This window comes from Ambystoma mexicanum, chromosome 4p, assembly GCF_040938575.1.
Source record: "Ambystoma mexicanum isolate Mex_15411 chromosome 4p, UKY_AmexF1_1, whole genome shotgun sequence".
In the NCBI taxonomy this organism is placed as follows: Eukaryota; Metazoa; Chordata; class Amphibia; order Caudata; family Ambystomatidae; genus Ambystoma; species Ambystoma mexicanum.
In genome coordinates this window covers 107,029,425-107,048,137 of record NC_090927.1, presented here as the reverse complement: position 1 = coordinate 107,048,137, position 18,713 = coordinate 107,029,425, and the positions used below count along the sequence as shown (strand labels likewise).

The following is an 18,713-nucleotide window of genomic DNA, read 5'->3' as shown; positions in this document are numbered from 1 at the left end:
TCGCCAACGGCAACGGTACAGGGACTTTGCTGCGGGCCTTCTGGCCGAAAGCAACACCTCCATCACGTCTTCAGAGAGGTCTCAATCCTTATACCTCAACCTTTCAGGAACCAAGCGTGAAGGTTGAGGGATCTGACCTCTGGATGGAGAACCTGACCCCCCTCCCGTGAGAGCAGATCGTCTCGGTAGGGAGGACGACGTGGAGGGCAGATGGACAAGTCGAGAAGGTCCGGGTACCACGTCCTCCGGGCCCACGCCGGAGCAATGAAGATCATCCGGGAACCGAACCTTCGTAACCTCTGCAGCACTTGCGGGATGACGGGGACTGGAGGAAACGCGTACAGCAGTGGGAAAGACCACTCCACCACAAACGGGTCTCCGAAGGCTCCTTTTGGAGGAAATTCCCGCAAACAGAACCTTTCGCACTTCCGGTTGACACTGGAGGCGAAGAGATCCACTTGAGGGGTCCCCCAAAGGGCGAAGATCTCCAGGAGAATCTCCTGAGCCAACTTCCACTCGTGAGAGATCGTGCTCTGCCTGCTCAGAGCGTCCGCCGTCTCGTTTTCGTCTCCGGCCAGATGAACTGCCGAGATCAAAACTTCCAGCTGGATTGCCCAGAACCAGAGCGGCATCGCCTCCCTGCACAGAAGAAGTGACCCTGCCCCCCCTTTTTGTTGAGGTAGTGCATGGCCACCGTGTTGTCCGTCAGGATCAGGACATTCTTTCCTCGCACGGTCAGCAGAAAAGCCTACAGGGCAAGCCTTACGGCCCTCAGCTCCAACAGATTGATATGGAGTCTGGACTCCGACAGAGACCAACGACCGCTGACTGTCAACTCGTTGGCATGAGCTCCCCATCCCGTGAGGGATGCGTCAGTCACGATCGTCACCTCCGGCCAGGGTAGACAAAAAGGAGCCCCCTTCATCAGATTGCCTTCGACGGCCCACCACAGAAGGTCATTGGCGACCGAGGACGGCACCTGAACAGGGTCCGACATCCTGCCGGAGGATTGAGACCACTGGAGCTCGAGTGTCCATTGCAAAGATCTCATCCGCAACCTGGCCTGTGGCACCGGAAGAATGCAGGATGCCATGAGGCCGAGCAATCTCAAGAACTCGAACGCTGGGAGACTCTGGGCAAGCTGAAACTTGTGCACAATCTGCTGAATGTGATGAGCCCTCACCTGGGGAGGAAAACACTGCCCCAGAGACGTGTCGAGCACTGCTCCGATGTACTGGAGCCTCTGAGTTAGTGTCAAATGGGACTTCTTTAAGTTGAGGGAGACGACCAGCTTGTGGAGGGAGTGGCAGGTGACTGACAGATGATCCAGGACTTGCTCGGGAGAGCACACCCTGATCAACCAATCGTCCAGGTAGGGGTAGACGTGAATCCCCTTTCCTGAGATGCGCTGCCACCACTACCATGAGCTTGGTGAAGACCCTCGGGCGGAGGTCAATCTGAACGGCAGGACCCGAAACTGAAAGTGCGAGTTGCCAACCGCGAACCTAAAGTACTTCCTGTGCTTTGGATGGATCGGCACATGAAAATAAGCGTCCTTGAGGTCGAGAGACACCAACCGGTCCTGAAGTTGAAGGGCCTGGAGGACTTGAGAGTAACCATCTTGAACTTGTCCTTCCTGAGGAGTTTGTTCAAAACGCGCAAGTCCATGATGGGTCTCAATCCCCCGTCTTTCTTGAAAATCAAAAAATAAGGGGAATACCATCCCTTATTCCTCTCCGCTACAGGCACCAGTTCTATGGCGCCTTTCTCCAGCAGGGATTGAATTTCCTGCACAAGGAGCGGCTCTGGACTCTTCAAAGAGATTCCCAGGTGGATTATCATGAGGCCTCTGCTGGAAAGGAAGACAGTAGCCGTGGGCTATGATCTCCAGAACCCACACATCTGAAGTAATGGCACGCCACTCTACAAGATGCTGCACCAGCCTTCCCCCAACCAGCGAACCATGGGACATGGCCTCATGACTGAGCTGAAGCGGCTGCGGCATTGCCTGAGGGCAAAGAGGCAACTGCCAGAGCGGCCTTTTCACCTCGAGTACCTTGTTTTCCACCTCTGGCACTCCTACGGTGGCCCCTTTGATTGGCAGCTCCTCTCGCTTTACCAAAGGATGAGTAATATTGAAAGGAACCTCCCCTCCATTGCTGTCCCCTAGGACGAAAAGGCAGAGGTTGTCGAACTGCAGCGCCCGACGACTTCGCTGCAGCTTTGGAGGTCTGCAACCTCTCAAGGCTCTCGTCAGCCTTGCTGCCAAAAAGATGTTCCCCGTCAAAGGGCATGTTGAGGAGCCGGGTCTGCACATCAGGAGCATACCCCGACTTCCGCAACCACGCAAACCTGCGTATCACGGTGCTCGCCGCCATGGACCGGCTGATGCAATCTGCCATGTCCAAACCCGACTGAACGGCCTCACACATGGCATCCTTGCCATCCTGGACCATAGCAAAGAAACCATCCCGTTCGTCCCCTTCGGGAATATGTTCAGCCGCTAAGGAAACACAGTTCCACAGTGTGCGCGTGAAACGAGACAAGGCACATACAGAGTTGGCCGCCTGAAGCGGCATACCCCCTGAAGAAAACACTTTCTACGCTCAACCATCAAAACGTTTGTCGTCCCTATCAGGAGGGATGGTAGGATACGACGCCTGCTTTGCTGGGGCCGTAGCCGCCTGCACCACCAAACTCTCCGGAGTGGGGTGCTTGGTCAAGTAGCAGGGGTCGCTACTGGCTGGCGGTATTTTTGCGGCAAAGACTTGCCCACTGCCGGGAGACTCTCCGGAGCAGTCCAAGCCGCCGCCACCCTCCTCTGTAGAGCCATGTGGAACGGCAGTACTAGGGTCAGTTGGTGGACCATGGTCGAGGATATCCGTAAGGTTATCCTAAAGAAAATCCCCTGGGGGAGCAGACCACCCCATGTATTCAGTGACCCTAGACATAAGGCGCTGGTACGAGGAGTCGGCATGAGTGCCAGACTCAGGACTACAAAACTCACCTCCGGAGTGGTGTCCAGACCACTGGCGTCGTGCAGGGACTGACGCAGGTCCTCAATTTGACTATGGCCAGAGAGAATCTCATCTGGCACCGTATCAGGAACCATGCCATCATCAGAGCCCTCATCCACCTCCGAAATAAACTCAAGATTGTGGTAAGAAGGCACAGAATGTGGAACAAAGCCATGTTTGACCTTGGCCAGAGCCTTTCTAGGGGGCTCCACCGTGCCCCGGGGCACCCCCGTTGAAACAGCCTCGAAAGGCGTCGAGTGAATCGTCGTCGACGCCGAACACGGCCCCGACAGCATCGACGGCGTCGACACAGGCCTCGAGGGCCTCGAGGGCGGAGCCCCGTGCGCGTCACTCGACGGCCTGGGCGCCGATGGTGTCGACGACTTCTTCTGAGGCGGAGCCTCTAAAGAGTCCGTCGACGACCTCGGCGCCACAGGCGTCGACGTCTTCCTCAAAGACACCACAGGTGCATACGGTCTGGAGCGCGTCGAGGACCGGCACCTGGAACGGGCAGGACTAGAACGAATCCCCTTGTCCGAGCGGGACCTTTCACGCGAATCGTGCTGACCACACGAGCCCGAAGGCGTACGAGCAGTGTCTCTCGACCGATCACAACCGACCCCACTCGCAGTCGCGGATGGACCAGTGCCCTGCGATTCGAGAATCGCTAACATTTTCTTCCCGAAGGGAGCCCATTCCGCCGGCGTCGCATGCTTGGTGGGACAAGCGACCTGCCGACGGGCGGAGTCCTCGGATGAGGACGGGGAAGGCGACCGATGACGGTGCTTCCGGGAGTGCCTCGAAGAGGCAGAGGAGTGGCGGGACCAACTCCGGGACCGAGACCCACTGGACTTCCGATGACGATGCGGAGAGTCGCCCCTTGAATCGTCCGTCGAAAGCCCCACAGACCTCGACTTCCGTGGCTTGGACACCTTACCTACCGACAGCTTCTTCTTGCGCTCCCGCAAGCTTTGGACGTAAGCGACTGGCAGTCGACACAATCATCCATGTCATGGGCCTCCCCGAGGCACCAGAGGCAGGCGTCGTGCGAGTCCGTCACCGACATCTTGGACCCGCAGTCTCCGCACTTCTTAAAGCCCAGACGCGGGGTGGAAGACGAGGTAGACATCTTACGAAGGAAAACTTCACAAATGAACAGGTTCGAAGAACCAATAAAGAACAGAAACTCCAAAGAGTCGAGGCGTGCCGAGATCTCCGAAGCCAACACGTTCGCGGAAAAAACAGAACTGAGGCTATGGCCGTCGTGCGTCCTACTTATAACATCCAGTGACGTCAACCCTCGGAGATGATCCTTGAGGGCGGCGTATCAACATCATCGACGCAGAAAGATTTTCCGAAGCAGCACAGCTGTGGTGATTACTGTCAGATATGGAATACGTCGGAGGACCCAATCCCCTCGAAACATATATCGAAGATGTTAGGGAGAATTCTCTGTAAAGGCTAATTTCCGAAACCTAGTGAGTCCCCCAGCAGCTTTGCTGGATTTTTGGGGTTTATTTTTTTCTCCTGCTAAGAGTGAGACTCTTTTACTCCCACTCTTAGACATGATTTGAGGTGTTCCTTTGTCTTTCCATGTGTTTTATGGGCTATGGGGTCTTTTACTCCATAGGGTCTCATGTGTTTTTGATGTGGGTTACACAGCACCCTCAGTGCCGTAAACCAGGGGTGTCGTAGCGACCCCCAAACATAGACTCCATACCCTGGGACAGACTACTGTCTCCCAGGGCATGCAAAGTCACCATTGGCTTTACAAGTCCCAAATTATGAACAGAAACCAGTACAAACCATCATATTGTGGACGTACTGGTCGGGGCAATTCGATTGCCCCGGGGTCTGTTGTTCGAGGGGGCATGTCTCCGTCCCCCCTGATCGAGTTTTGGCTGGTGGCAGTGGATACTACTTTTTATATTCGACCGTGAATATATCTCTATGGGATTTTCCCATTGTTCGAGGCTACCAACTTTATTTAATTCTTAAGCCTCGAACATACCGCCGGTTTATTTATTTAATATTAATTCACCAGTTGGTATTTTTTGCCAGAACTCGATTCTAAAATGGCATTTGTGTTCTCTTCTGTGTCTCCAACCCAAGTCGAGCCCTTTGTTCCACTTTTTGGCAGGCTTCTCCACAGAAGCCTCCAAAAGTGGTGCCACTCTGTCTGGGTACCACAGGGGGTGTCGGAGGGGGTTTAGGCACCCTGGACTGAGTTGCCTTGGCAACTCAAGTCACTCTTGTGTGATTGGCCCAAGTGGTGAGCCGGCCGGCTCACCACTTAGCATGTTTGATTGACAGCTAGGCTGAATGAATGGGGGTTTGCTGCATAAAACCAGGGCTTTGGGGACTGGAACTTCAGAAGTCACCACAGGACCTAAGAATCCGAGCAGGAGGGAGAAGCTGAGCCGACCTGCAACGACGACACCACCGGTGGAGCCCTGCTGAAACGTCTCACCACTTTTCCCGACGACAGAGGAGATCTCCAGTCCGGAGAGTCTTCTTCCTTTGACTGGTGGGGAGAACCAGTTTTGCCTTCTTTTCACCTTCCTGGAGCATCTCGTGGCCGCCTTGCCCGTGCTAAGCACCCCGGCAACCGCAACAGCACGGTTTACCACTACTGCAAAGAGAAGGGTAGTACCTTTAAACCGAAGAATTCCGCGGCTGGTTTCTTCCCTGGCAGTGCAACAACCTTCATCTTTCCTCCACGGCGAGACCTCCTCTTCCCCTGGACGAAACACCGACTTGCACCCGCTGCCAGGAACAACTGACCCCGCTGGATCTTCCTTCACACTTAAGGTACTGTGTCCCGCCTGGCCTCCCTTGCGACAGATCGTTCGGGGTGACAGTAAAGCCTCGACTTTCTAACCTGGGCTGGCCTGGGACAACCCAGCTAGCTTTTCCTGACTTTAATTTCATTATTTGTGTGCAAACTATCTACAAGACTCTTTGGGCATAACCCCACTGTGTGAACCTGGACCCCTTCTGTTTGCTCTCTCCAAGAGTGGGCCTTGCAATTGACTTCCTTGCTCTCCAGTGGAACTCTGTCTATCCTGCCTTACTGTGGTTCTTTTGAAAGTATTGAAATTTGTGTGCTTCCATAACTCTGCCTTTTTCCCTCCCAATTTAATAACTTATTAGAGTGCCATCTTATGTTAAGTGCTCACCTCCGTCTGAAAATAAGTGGTGTTTCTCATTAAGACTTGTCTAATAAGTGATTAGGGTTGTATATATATATATATATATAATAGTGACTGTGTGTTGAATTTACTTTTCTCTTTATGCTAGTGTAATTTACAAGTGTGTCGTTAAATAAATAATTATATACTTTTACACCAAAGCTCTGGTCAGTGTTTGCTTGTGCTACTGTATCTCTGTACCTATTGTGTATACTCTATATACTGCCTAACTCTTCTTGAGGGAAGTCTGACTGCTCAACCACCGCTACCAAGTGAATCTGTGTGGTACAGACTGCTACCAAGTGGGTTTACTGCCAAACACCTGTAGTCTTAAATCTTTTGCAGTGGTCCCTAAGGGAACTGCACAGGTTTCTGCCTAACAGAAAATGAGGAATACATGGGAGGACACAATCCATTCGAATATGACATTACCAGCTGTCGGGCATCACCATCAAACAGGCGGTTATGTAGAGAACTGATGACCTTCGAAAGGTTTATTACTACACACACAGGGTCTAAAAGTCTCCATGTTATACGAGATACTTCCAGACACAACTGTATGAAAAAAATAGGACGGTGCGTTGGGTGGGGACATACCCATAGATCACTGGGAGAACCTGTGGAGGAATATTCCCAAACTAACTCGATCAATACAGCCCAGGGAAACCTGCTACAACATTATGATGCAATGGCATCACACACTGGTATCGCAGCATCCCATCTATCCCAAGGTGTCAGAGGCGTGTTCAAGAGAATGCCGGCGGAAGGGGGACAGGGTCCACATATGGTGGCAATGTCCAACTATCGCACCATTTTGGGCAAAGGTTACCTCCCAAATACAGGCGATTTTTACTTTTGAAATGGGGTTTGGGAGCGCAGGAGGGTTATTTTACCCAAGAATAATGTTGCCCAACAAAGCCCAGACGAAGACTTTCATGATGATTTGGTTTGTGCTAGGGTTTGTTCAACCCATATTTACCCAGGTTATATACAATTAACTGTTTTGTCTACAGCAGTGCTGAGCTGAAATATTTGGACAACTCCCATGGTTCTATTACCCTAAGAGCATTAAATAAAATGAGGACTGCACAAATCTGTAAACCCCTTATGCAAACTTGCAAAACGGATGCTGCAAGGATAGAAAGTTATCAAGCAGCATTATTAAACGCTAGATCGGCAGGAGCACACACCACAGAAATCGCTGAACTTATCCTTTCTTATGATCTAGACATGCTCCTAGTTACTAAAACATGGTTCACTGATTCTTCCCCTAGTATATTTCACGAGTTGGTCCCAGATGGCTACTTGATTAAACACATTAATAGGACCTTGAAAAAGGGAGGAGGCATTGCTATTATCCATAAAGTCACGCTAGTCATTTCACATTTACACATGCTAGATTGGGGTGACGGCTCGCAAGTTGGACAACTGACCTTTCAAATCTCCCCAAAAGCCAGTATTCATATAATACTTGCTTATAGACCTCCGGGTCCCTGTCAACAATTTTTAGGGAATCTGGATGCTTTTCTCAGTACAGAGGGGACAAAATATAAGGAATTGATCCTTGTGGGTGATTGGAATATATGGCTTGATGACAGAACGAACCCAGATTCTATGGAACTCTGGGAGTTATCCAACATCCATGATCTCCATCCGCTGGGAGTCCAACCCTCACATATAAAGGGTCACTGCTTAGATGTAGTTATATCACAAGGTGGATGCACTACTCTGAAGGAGATTGTGCAATCCACTGGTCAGACCATTTCGTTAAATTGTAAAAATGCAGTGTCTGATTCTTCTGCAGCATGAGCTAATCTTTTTAACTCTTTCTTTACAGACAATATTGAGCGAATAAGGTTGGAAATTGAACAAACAGCTTCTGCAAATTCATCGCCATATGTCAGACCACAAGTGACTGAAGTAAACATCTCGTCAAATCAGACTTTACCATCTGTTTTTGATTTTCACCCAGTCACTGAAGAAGAGATTTTCCCACTTATTAGTGCCCTTAAACCTACAATTGATTCTCTCTCTTCCTTGCCAGCTTATGTAGCAAAGAAACTGGCATTTGATCTCACTCCATTTATCACCACCTTTGTTAATAAGTCACTACAGGAAGGGATCGTTCCAGAGAGTTTGAAACTCTCAATTGTCTCACCTCTACTGAAAAAGCTTTCATTAGATGTTGAGGTGTTGCAAAATTATTGTCCTATTGCAGGCTTACCATGGCCAGCTAAGGTCCTCGAAAAGGTTGTAACCAACCAGCTCCAGAAATTTATCGAACATGAATTATTGTTAGAAAAATTTCAGTCTGGTTTTCGTCCAAAATATGGAACAGACTGCACTGCTAGTAGTACAGGATGAATTGCTAAAGGCTGCGGACCAAGGGGACCAAGGGGAGCTTACCCTCCTGGTTATGTTAGACTTGTCCGCAGCCTTTGATACTGTAAATCATCAAATCCTCCTAGAACAACTACAGGAGGTAGGAAGAGTATCTAAATTAGCATTGACATGGTTTAGGTCCTTTCAGACCAACTGTCAACAGCGGGTGAGAATGGGGGAGTTCCTGTCGGACCTTATTTGCTTGAACTGTGGGGTTCCACAGGGATCCTCCCTGTCCCCACTGTTGTTCAATTTGTATATTCGGCCATTACTTGAAATTCTGAGACACTATGGACTGAATTTTCATTCATATGCCGATGACACCCAGATCCTCATACGAATCAGCAAATTTCAGGAGGCGTTTAACAAACTGGGGCTTTGCCTGGAAGAAATAGGCAGCTGGATGTCCAAGCATTATTTGCAACTCAATGCTGCTAAAATGAATTCATTCTATTTGGACCTAAAAACTGGTTGTCAGTAGCCAAGAAGCTGCCTATTCCATTACTCTTGGGCAAGAGTCTTAAATTTGTATCCAAAGTAAAAAATCTGGGTTGTATGTGGCAAGAAGACCTGGGCAGTGAAGCTCAGGTGGGAGCCAAGACTAAAGCAGTACATTTTGTCCTCCAAATGCTATGTCAAGCACTCCCCTATATACCAACCAAAGATCATGCATCTGTGGTAGGAGCTTTAACTAGTGCACACTTAGACTATTGCAATAGTCAATTGTTGGGTATTCCTAACAGCTTCAGCGGCTTCAGCGGACACAAAATGCGGCCATCAGACTAATATTTAGGTTGAGGAAAACTGATCATGTTTCACCTTTTGACCGGAAGCTGCATTGGCCGTCAGTCGATGATCGTATCAAATTCAAGACAGCTTGTATTGTCTATAAATGTGTTAATGGTATTGCTCCGCTGTATTTACAAGAGCTAATACAGCCATATGAACCTATGAGACAACTGCGATCTTGTGACAGACATCTCCTTACTATCCCTCACTCGGTTTTTATAACCAGAGGTGACAGAAGATTCGCCGTCTTTGGTCCCAGGTTGTGGAATTCTCTGCCGCTATCATTAAGAACTATGAGCTCACTTCTTCAATTTCGCCAGGCACTGAAGACTTTCCTTTTAGGTAGATGGTCCTATTTTATCTGGGATCTTTCTCTATTTTTTTATCTACCTTTAGTTGTGTCATCTGCGCCGATGTACGGTTCATTTCGTTTGGTGCACTTTATAAATGTAAAAAAATCAAAAATCAAATCATCAATGATGCTATTGGTGGCCTGGTTGGTCTTAACAAAGAGGTGGAAGTAGAAGCAACCACTGACAGGGGTAGAATGGCTTTGGAAAATCGTGGTGATGGAGTGCGTCACCTATAGAATTCAAGGGGAGGCAGCGCGATTTAGACATGACTGGGGAATGGTCTTGGACTACCTTCAAAGTGACTATATGACACACTGGTGCTCTCATAATCTGCGTATTCTGGATCTTGTTTAGGGGTGAGGAGGGCTGGCCGCAAGGGGAAAACAGAAGTGGTAGAACTGTACATAGCTTCTGTCACTGGGAGGGGGAAAAGGGAGGGGGGCACAGAATGATTTATGCTATTGGTTTATTGATGCACAAAATTGCAATACAAATAATTTGAAGAAAAAGAAAATAGCTGGTTGCCTCCTTTTGCAGTATACAAATGCCGCCAGCCGGTTACCACTGACACAATCTGGAAAGGAAAAACTCACCCATGGACAAAGTGGAGCAATTTTGTTGCACCTATCACTTGCAAGCCTCACAGGCTAACGAAGGCAGCATACTTAAGCAATGGCAATACCAACAGTTTTGTGCAAGCATGGGAAAGGCATTTGCCAGACACTGCCATAGTGGTATAAACTGCCCATCGATGGTAGCAGCTCCAAAATGGTGCGAATACCGGTGCATATAATAGCAGTGCCTGGTAAATGCCTAATACCTATAACCAAACCAAAACTGTTGGCTTTGTCAATGCTCGTTTTAACAGGACTTTAGTGAAGGACACGCATAGTGCTTATAAAATCGAGTGGCAGAAGGCAGACCTGGTTAAGACATTTCTATTACGGCTGTAGCGGGTTTACGGCTCCAATTAAGTCATTAACTCTCAGAAGACTGTTTTGAAAAAACACTGGCAGGCACTTTGAGCATAACATTTGATGGTAAGGCTTGGTAGAACTAGCTCAATGAGATCCCAGGAAGATGTGTTTTTTGCAGTGAGTGGCAGGAAGTGGATGGGAAAGGCCGTAGGAATTAGCATAGTCATGGGCAGGCGATGGTCGGTAAATAACTAAACACCACCCACAAAACAAAAAGTTATTCTAGAACTAGCTCAATGAGATCCCAGGAAGATGTGTTTTTTGCAGTGAGTGGCAGGAAGTGGATGGGAAAGGCCGTAGGAATTAGCATAGTCATGGGCAGGCGATGGTCGGTAAATAACTAAACACCACCCACAAAACAAAAAGTTATTCTCCAGTGGGGATCTGCCTTAAGCCTTACTGGGTAGAAAACAAGACCAGTCATTAAAAATACTATGAGGATTCCAATGTTAAACAAAAGGAATAGGAAATGGAGTTCCGAACAAACAACCTTGTACATGTTTCCAAATTTTCACTGAAGTAAATTAGCTTTGACTCTGCAGGGGCATTAGGGGGGGCACTTGGTACCCTTTACAACTGCAACATGCAAATACTGCCTCCGCCACCTACAGATTTTTAGGTTTCAGTAATCATGAATGTGCAACATTAAAAGCCTGTCTTGTTTCATTCTACGTCAGTCTCAGTAAAGCCATTTCAAATTTGTTATCCATCTCTGAATGTATTCTTCATTGTCTCAATGGCAGTGAAAAAACATTTTCCACACATCCTCTTTCTCCCTTAAGAACATCAGTAAACACTATACAAGTCCACACTACATGGCAAAAGGCTGGAAGAGGTCTAAGCAATAGCAAATCTTTCAGTGAAGACCTTACATGTGTTTCTCATAACCAAACCAGTCTCTTTCTCTAGGAACACTGGAGTTGAATACTTGGGAGTAAATTTCAGAAAGCAATTAACCAATTATAGTAGGGGTGCATTAACATGCAGTGCCACGTTGCAGCCTGAAGGAGTCATTACCGCCTCACAAGCAGTATAAAATATCAGTATAAAAACAGAGTGGAACACTTCAAGTTGACAATGCCCCAATTGCAAACAACCATGTGTTTGCAAGACAGGTTTAGGCCTATTTTGACTTTGTGCAAAGCTTACGGCTGATAGGAATAATCAGAAGATTAAATAAAAAACACACACAAACGAAACCATGCTATTCTTAATCAGAGACCCCATTATATTCTTCTAAAACATCCTTTACTATTCAAGGTCACTCTTCAAACTGGAACTCTGTCCAGCAAAAGTGTCCCCATTACACCCAGCAATCTGTTTACTCACTTGGGTACATGAAATGCTAAAGCAGCTTACCTGTTAGCTTTGCACCACTCAATGGATCTCACAGCATGGTCATGGGCAGAGAAGCAATTGAACGGGTACAGCTTGATAAGGCCGTCTGCATATCGCACTCGCTGCAGTAAAGACTTTGTGGTCAAGTCCCACATGGCCACAGTGCCTTTGGAAACAGAGAGAAGAATGTTACTTGGTTAAGCTACTTGAGAGTTTGCAAAAGATGCATGAATAAGGGATCTTGAGATGTCCGACTCAGATCCCGACATACTAAAATACTTGTTTTCTGGTGATTCAGATTCTCTTAAACCTTGCCATCCCTCCTTCACAACCAGTTGGAATAGAGATAGACTTCAGTCTGCAGCGGGATCAGTTTGAAATTTCAGAACAATGGGCCCGCATGTGCACATCCCTCTGCGCAGTAGCCCTGCCTCCTACCCATTGACCCAAAACCGAAACTCAGTGTGGCACTACAAGATTTTGCTCATCTAAGACAGTGGGCACATATCTAGGTAATTGTGATCCTTCAAATGTTTCTTTGCTATGCAAGATGCAATTCATCTGGCAATGGCAGCTTTAGGCACATTGTTACATTGTTATGCTCTGAAACGTTTAATTTGTTCTATTTAAGATTTCAATGCTCTTGACATATCAAGATTCAGCTTGGGTGGTTCAGATGAAGAAGCAGATTGTAAAACGTATTACTCAGGCAGAATGATATCCTAATAGAGATACAAATCTGACAGACAATTTGGTAAACATATCTGGTAAAAGGGAACTGTGCCGTGTACAAATGTATCCTTGTGATAAATCAAAAAGGGCCCTCTTGGAGGAAAATAAAGGTGGCACTCCGATTTGTGCACAAACTAAGATCTAAATTTAAAAAGCCAGGTCATCTAATGGATACTAGTCAGATGCGATAGGAAAGATTTTTCTTAACTCTCCTCTGCTTCTCTGTCTTTTTGATATGCTTGTCTCTTTCTAGTAAAGCCAGAATTCTGGGATGCATGTGGCAATCAAAGATGGGTTTCGAATAGCAGGTATGGGGAAGTACCACATGATAACGAGGATAAGGTGCAACATCAGGGTGCCAAAGTCACAATAATCGCAATAGGGTGCTAGCAAGCAGCAGGGAGTGGGCAGCGGTTGTTAAAAACAGTTTGCAGAATGCAGTTTGTCTATTCAGTTAACAGTATAGAGGAAGCGGTTTCCATATGCCAATAAATACGCTTGGAGGATGCCCTTTAAACGTACAAATAATCACAGTTTAAAAGACGCAGTTTGCAGATATAATTACTACCAGTTTGAGGGATGCAGTTTGCACAGATAATTTTACGAGCAAGCGGGGTAAAGGACAAGTAGTTTTTTTTCCGCCCTTACACGTTAATGGGGAGTGCAGCATAGATCTTGCATAGGGGATGCATGCTGGAGGGCCAACACAATGTTTTGTAGTCAATGAAGGTACTCACGAATATAGTAGTCGTAGCGGTGATCCACTTAGTCAGCAGGACATACGGGCAGGGAGTCTGGCCCAATGGCACGTTTGGTCCCGAGAGGCACAGACAGGGATGGCCTTGAGCTTGGGGTCTTAGGCGAGGGGCCGTCTTGCAATCCGGCTTTCCTCGCGGCCTATGAGCATGCTTGGGTATGGTTGCCTAGCAACCTGGAATAAACAAAAGCTGGTAAAGGATCGAAGGCCATCTTGGGGGCCGATGTAAGGCAGGCAAAGGGAATCACGGAGCAGCGGCTCCACGTGGGTAATAGCGGCTTGGTAAGGGGGACCCCAGACTCAAGCCAGGTAGGCCTCTTCATGTGTGCAGAGGACGAAGTTTGCAGTCAGCTGGTTTTCTGGGATGCAGGCTTGTGTGCGGCTCCAAATGAAGTCTAGCTGATCCTGCAGTGGTCTCATTGAGGTCAGGAAGTACAGCTGCTCCTGCAGCTTCGTCGAGGAGGGGCTCCAGCCCTAGCGGGGTGGGATCTGGATGTGAGGCACAGCCAGGGATGGTTATATTTTTCTTTGGCCTTCTTCCTGCATTCTCATATCAGGAAATGCCTTATATGAAAATCCCCTTCCCATGGAAAACTGAGGCTTTCACAAGTTAAGGGGCTTTGTGCGTGTGAGCCAGAGGAGGGGCCCGAGACTGCCTAGTCCCAACTCTGGCTCCTGAAACTATGGGGAAATATGGTGACCAGTGGTTGTCTACGAATGGACAACCTCTGGCTGTTTGAATAGTGCAGGTCCTGACCATTGGTAGGCTTGCTCCCAGCCCGAATCTTGGATGAAAAGAGGACTACTGCAACTGTTCCTCAGATCACCATTGGAGACCAGACTTCTACAAAGATGAGACCGCCGACGACCCAAGGCCGACACCTACATCTAACCAGCATCAACTCCAGTGATTAAACCAGTGAGGACCTGCTCTTCTGTCTATCTCAAGAAGACCCTCATTAGTGTTTCAACCCCAACACCGGTGTTAACAACCAGTCTCGACCCCTGCTAGAGGACAGATGCCTTCGGAAGTGTCCTTGGACTAACCACCGCATTGACCAGCTCTCTCCTGGGCTACCTCGCTGCAGCCATTCTCATTCCGAGTAGAGCCTTGGAACTTTGCAGATGTTCAGTTTATGTTACGAATCGCCTGCTCCTGCATTTTCAGGCGTCTCACTTCAAGGGAAGCTACATCATTGGATGATCGCCTGTCACCACTTTACAGTCATGACCTTCGAAGGAACACTTCTTGAATGCCGTGATGTGCCCTGAGGGGGATCTGCACCACATAGGGTATCTTTCATTGTTTTGGGTCTTAAACTGCAAGCTGTCTGGAACAGATTTCTGTGCACTGCGGCCGACTGACAGTAAATCATGGTGCCGAAAGTGACCTCTGCACCCACAACCATTGAGCCTTCCTCCACAGAACAAGCTCACAAGATTGTGTCCCCAACTGATTCAGGAACACCTACAGTAGTCTCTGAAAGAAAAGTCAGGGGGGTGCGGGGTGTAATAAGTTGGGTAAAATAACATACTTGTTTATCACCCCCTGTTATCTGTTCTCTGGTGGTGGTACCTGGGTTAATGGTCCCTGCGTGGGATTGCGTTGAGTAGTCACCTGAACTTTACCGAATAATGATCTAACTTTGCAAACTTTCTATAAGCAACACCACAGTCCACTGCAGCCTTTCTACATAAACTTACCCAAAGAAGCTATATTTTGGAACTTGTGAATTTTTGGGCACAAGGCCACATACTATCTCAGGGTTGGGATTATTAAGGTTGAGGGAAGCTGTTCTTGTGTTGGTTCTGGCGAGTTCTACCTACGTTTCCTTGTATCCGACTACTCATCTGTATTGCACATACAATTGATTCATATGCAATTCTATTCTCCTAATGGTGAATGTGTTCATAAGGTTTTATGAGACAATTCGTATTGGCAATTCTTTATGAAGCACATCCCCATTTTTAGGGGATCTATGTGATTTTTTGAGAGAATAAAATACTCAATATGTCCTTTCTTTTGGCACACTTACACGCAATTGTATGCGGGGGAAGACCCCTTGCAGCCCCCTCATACTCCGCATTCATTATTTATAACCCTAACCCAGCCCCCCCACATAATTAAGTTGAAATGCGCAGTAAAAAACTTAGCATTTTCGCCTTACAATTTGTTGCCGCAAAATTATGGAGTGAAACCATTTGTAGGCACCCTATTTATGTCCTAGAGTGAGTATCACTCACAAAATGTATTAAGGATTAGGCAACTATAGTTTTGTTTTGTCTACATCAGGTGTGTAGCCATTATTACCGTATTAGTAGCCCAATGCACCTATATGGCAGCTATAGTGGTCCATCATGTATTCCGTCCCTGATTTGTCTCTGGAGCACATGCCATTGCTAAAATGGCCATTTACCAGATGTAGGCTCATCCTCTTTCTGCAAAGGCACCCTTGGTTTATTTTTATACAAGTGCAAACTGGTATAAAAGTCATACAGAAATACCAATTTACAACTTGTGCGGGAGAACCTGTGTTTGTCCTTTATTCTGGCCAGGAATGATTGGCTGGGCTTCCAAACATGTGTGTTGTCTATAGTGTGATTTGTGGATGGCATAGGCCAGCCGTTGAGTGAATGTTTATGTCAGTGGGAGGCCCTGTCCAGTCCTCAGATCTGTTCCTGAACTCGCCTGAAGACCTGTCCTGAGCTAGTGGAATCCTTTGCTGGGTCCTTTATTTACCAAGTCTGCTTTTGTTTTACTGGTAGTCCTAGCTGAACTTATCTGCAACTGTTGTAAACCTGGTAACATACTTCTGGACCAAGTGCCTAAAGGTTGGAGACAAAAGGGGGATCTGGGGGTCAGGGTGACTGTTCCCTCGTTGTCCTGGAAGAGAAACTAAAGTGCCTCCTAGCTACTCCGCCTCAGCTCCATAGTGGGACGTCTTGGATTGAACACCTGACAAACTAAAGCAAGTTATGAGTCTGAACCTATGACACAAACATTATTTGACTTGGTCTAACATGTTGCAACAAACGCATAGGGACATGTGTTGCTAATGGAAAAATTTAGTTAAAAATGAATTTGTCATAGGCTTTAATGAATAATACACTGTTTTGAATGCATCATTTACACAGTGCTCTGCGCTGCAGTTTATAAACATGAGTGGTGCGCTGCTTTGTACCCGCAAAAATGCCCTATTGCACTATTCTTCACAATTTTAATCTTTCTTTTTGTTTTCAATACATTACCAAACCTGAGTTGTACAGATGTGCAGGACATATTTAGACATTGTGTTAGATTGTTTATTAGTTTCAAAATGTTTTCTGTTTCAATCATTAGAAATATGTTCACAAAGCAAATAAGTTCACACAAGAAGTGCATACTGCTGCTGCAGTTGTTCATATGATTTAAAGCATGAATTATTTTGGAAATTCAACTGCACATAGAAATAAAAACACTGATTCTCAAATTGTAATCTGTGAGAAACCTGATGGTGTTCTGTCACCAATTCTCCCGGGATCCTCTATTCATGTGCCCAGGGAAGGGGCATCGCTTTTGGATCCCGACCATGGGGGGTGGACAAGGGAGGAAGGATCATCTGAGTGGAGGGGCACGAGGGATTGGGAGGAGAATACCGAAGGGCGAGACATGGTATTCCCCCTTTTCCAAGGGTATACCAACCCACTCTCACTCAGCCTTAATGCAGTATTTCGAAGCACACCCCATCTCCCCCTCTCCCCATTTCTGACCATTACTGGGAAGAAGAGGCAATAGAGAGTAGTGAGGATTACCTGCTGGAAAGACCTCAAGAAACAGAAGGAAGACTGCCACGCACGAACATCAAGTTTTCCTACCAATATTCAGTCAGGGTCAGGCACTTACATACCAATGACTATTCACACCCGACTCCACTTGACTCTCTGTTTAAGGCTAAAGGACAGGCAATTCTTGCTAAGTGGAAGATTGAAGGTCAGGCAGACCCAGCCCTGACCAAACCAAACACATGCAGCCAATTGACACCAGCCCAGTATAAAAGGAGGCTGCTGAGAGGGCTCAGGCAGAAGGAGTTGGGAGAGCAGTAGGGAGGATGCATGCTTCAGTCCAGCAGGGGATCCCTTCTCAGTCCCAATCCAGTTTGCCAGGGAGCAGAGTGGACTAGGAGAGCCAGAGATCAGGAGAAGAAGGTGAGAGAGAAGGGGAAGCTGTGGTGCAGGACATAGAGAGCTTTCAAGTCCAGGACAGACTGGAAGAAGGATCGATATGATGATGATGATAGGTTATTTATAACATGCTTAATACCCAGAGGTTTCTAAGTGCGGACCCGGGGATCGAACCTGTGGTGTGCCGTGTCGTCTAGCTTCCAAGGCAAGCACGTTGCCCCTGAGCTATCCTCCCGAGGATTGGCGAGGAGCTGGAGCACCCTGCAAGGTCTGCAAAGCAATAAGGTGCTGAGGCAGAGTGTGGAGACCTCAGACCTTGCAATCCCAAAAGTGAGCTGTGCTCGTTCACCCGCGACAGGGCAGCTGCCTGTGGGTGTCTCAGGGGCAGAAAGCGTCTCTTGTACAGCTGGGAAGCCGCATCATGAACTAAGAAGCAAGCTTAGGAACTCCCCAACTCTCGCAGCTAAGCTGCTGTTGCGAAACGCTGGCTAGAGTAGCCGTAAGTGAGTTTTGAATCAAACTGTGAAACATTGTAGCAAAGCTAAACGTATGGCTCAGCCAATACAATGGAAGAGTGAGAGAACGTAGAAGTGGTCAGATGCCAAGAGAGGTTACCGGCACTGTGTCAAAAGTCTTCAAGAAATATCCAATATTATTGTAAAAGCGATCACGTGTGCATGTGAGACACGTGTATCCCGCGCGAGCAAAAGAAGAGGAAAAGAAAGCTGCTTGCTATTGTCATACGTAAACAGCATAAAATGCTGGGAAGCAATGCGGTCGAAAGCAATCGACAATCATTAAGACCAAGAACTCTATAAAACCCAAAGAAAGTAAAAAGGAAAGCGTCCGCACGCAGAGCAAGGTATCCCTTAAGTCAGAGGGATTAAACAGAAGGGGGCAAAGAGCTTGTGCAAGACAAGGAAGCATTGTGGGACTTGTAGTCCAGGAAACCAGTGAACAGGAAAGCGTACCAGGAGAGGGCAACAAGAGGCCCTAGCCTCGGGTGGTGCCACCTG

General features: G+C 47.5%; 1 protein-coding gene across 3 annotated transcripts in view; it reads right to left on the bottom strand.

Annotated features, from left to right (window-relative positions):
* The window catches only part of GTF3C2 (general transcription factor IIIC subunit 2), a 1,345,710-nt gene that overhangs the window by 407,860 nt on the left and 919,137 nt on the right, over positions 1-18,713 (bottom strand). For all 3 annotated transcript variants that reach the window (XM_069605483.1, XM_069605484.1, XM_069605482.1), the window contains one exon: positions 12,069-12,213. In XM_069605483.1, the coding sequence (XP_069461584.1) occupies positions 12,069-12,213 (145 nt within the window). The remainder of the gene's footprint in view (positions 1-12,068; positions 12,214-18,713) is intronic.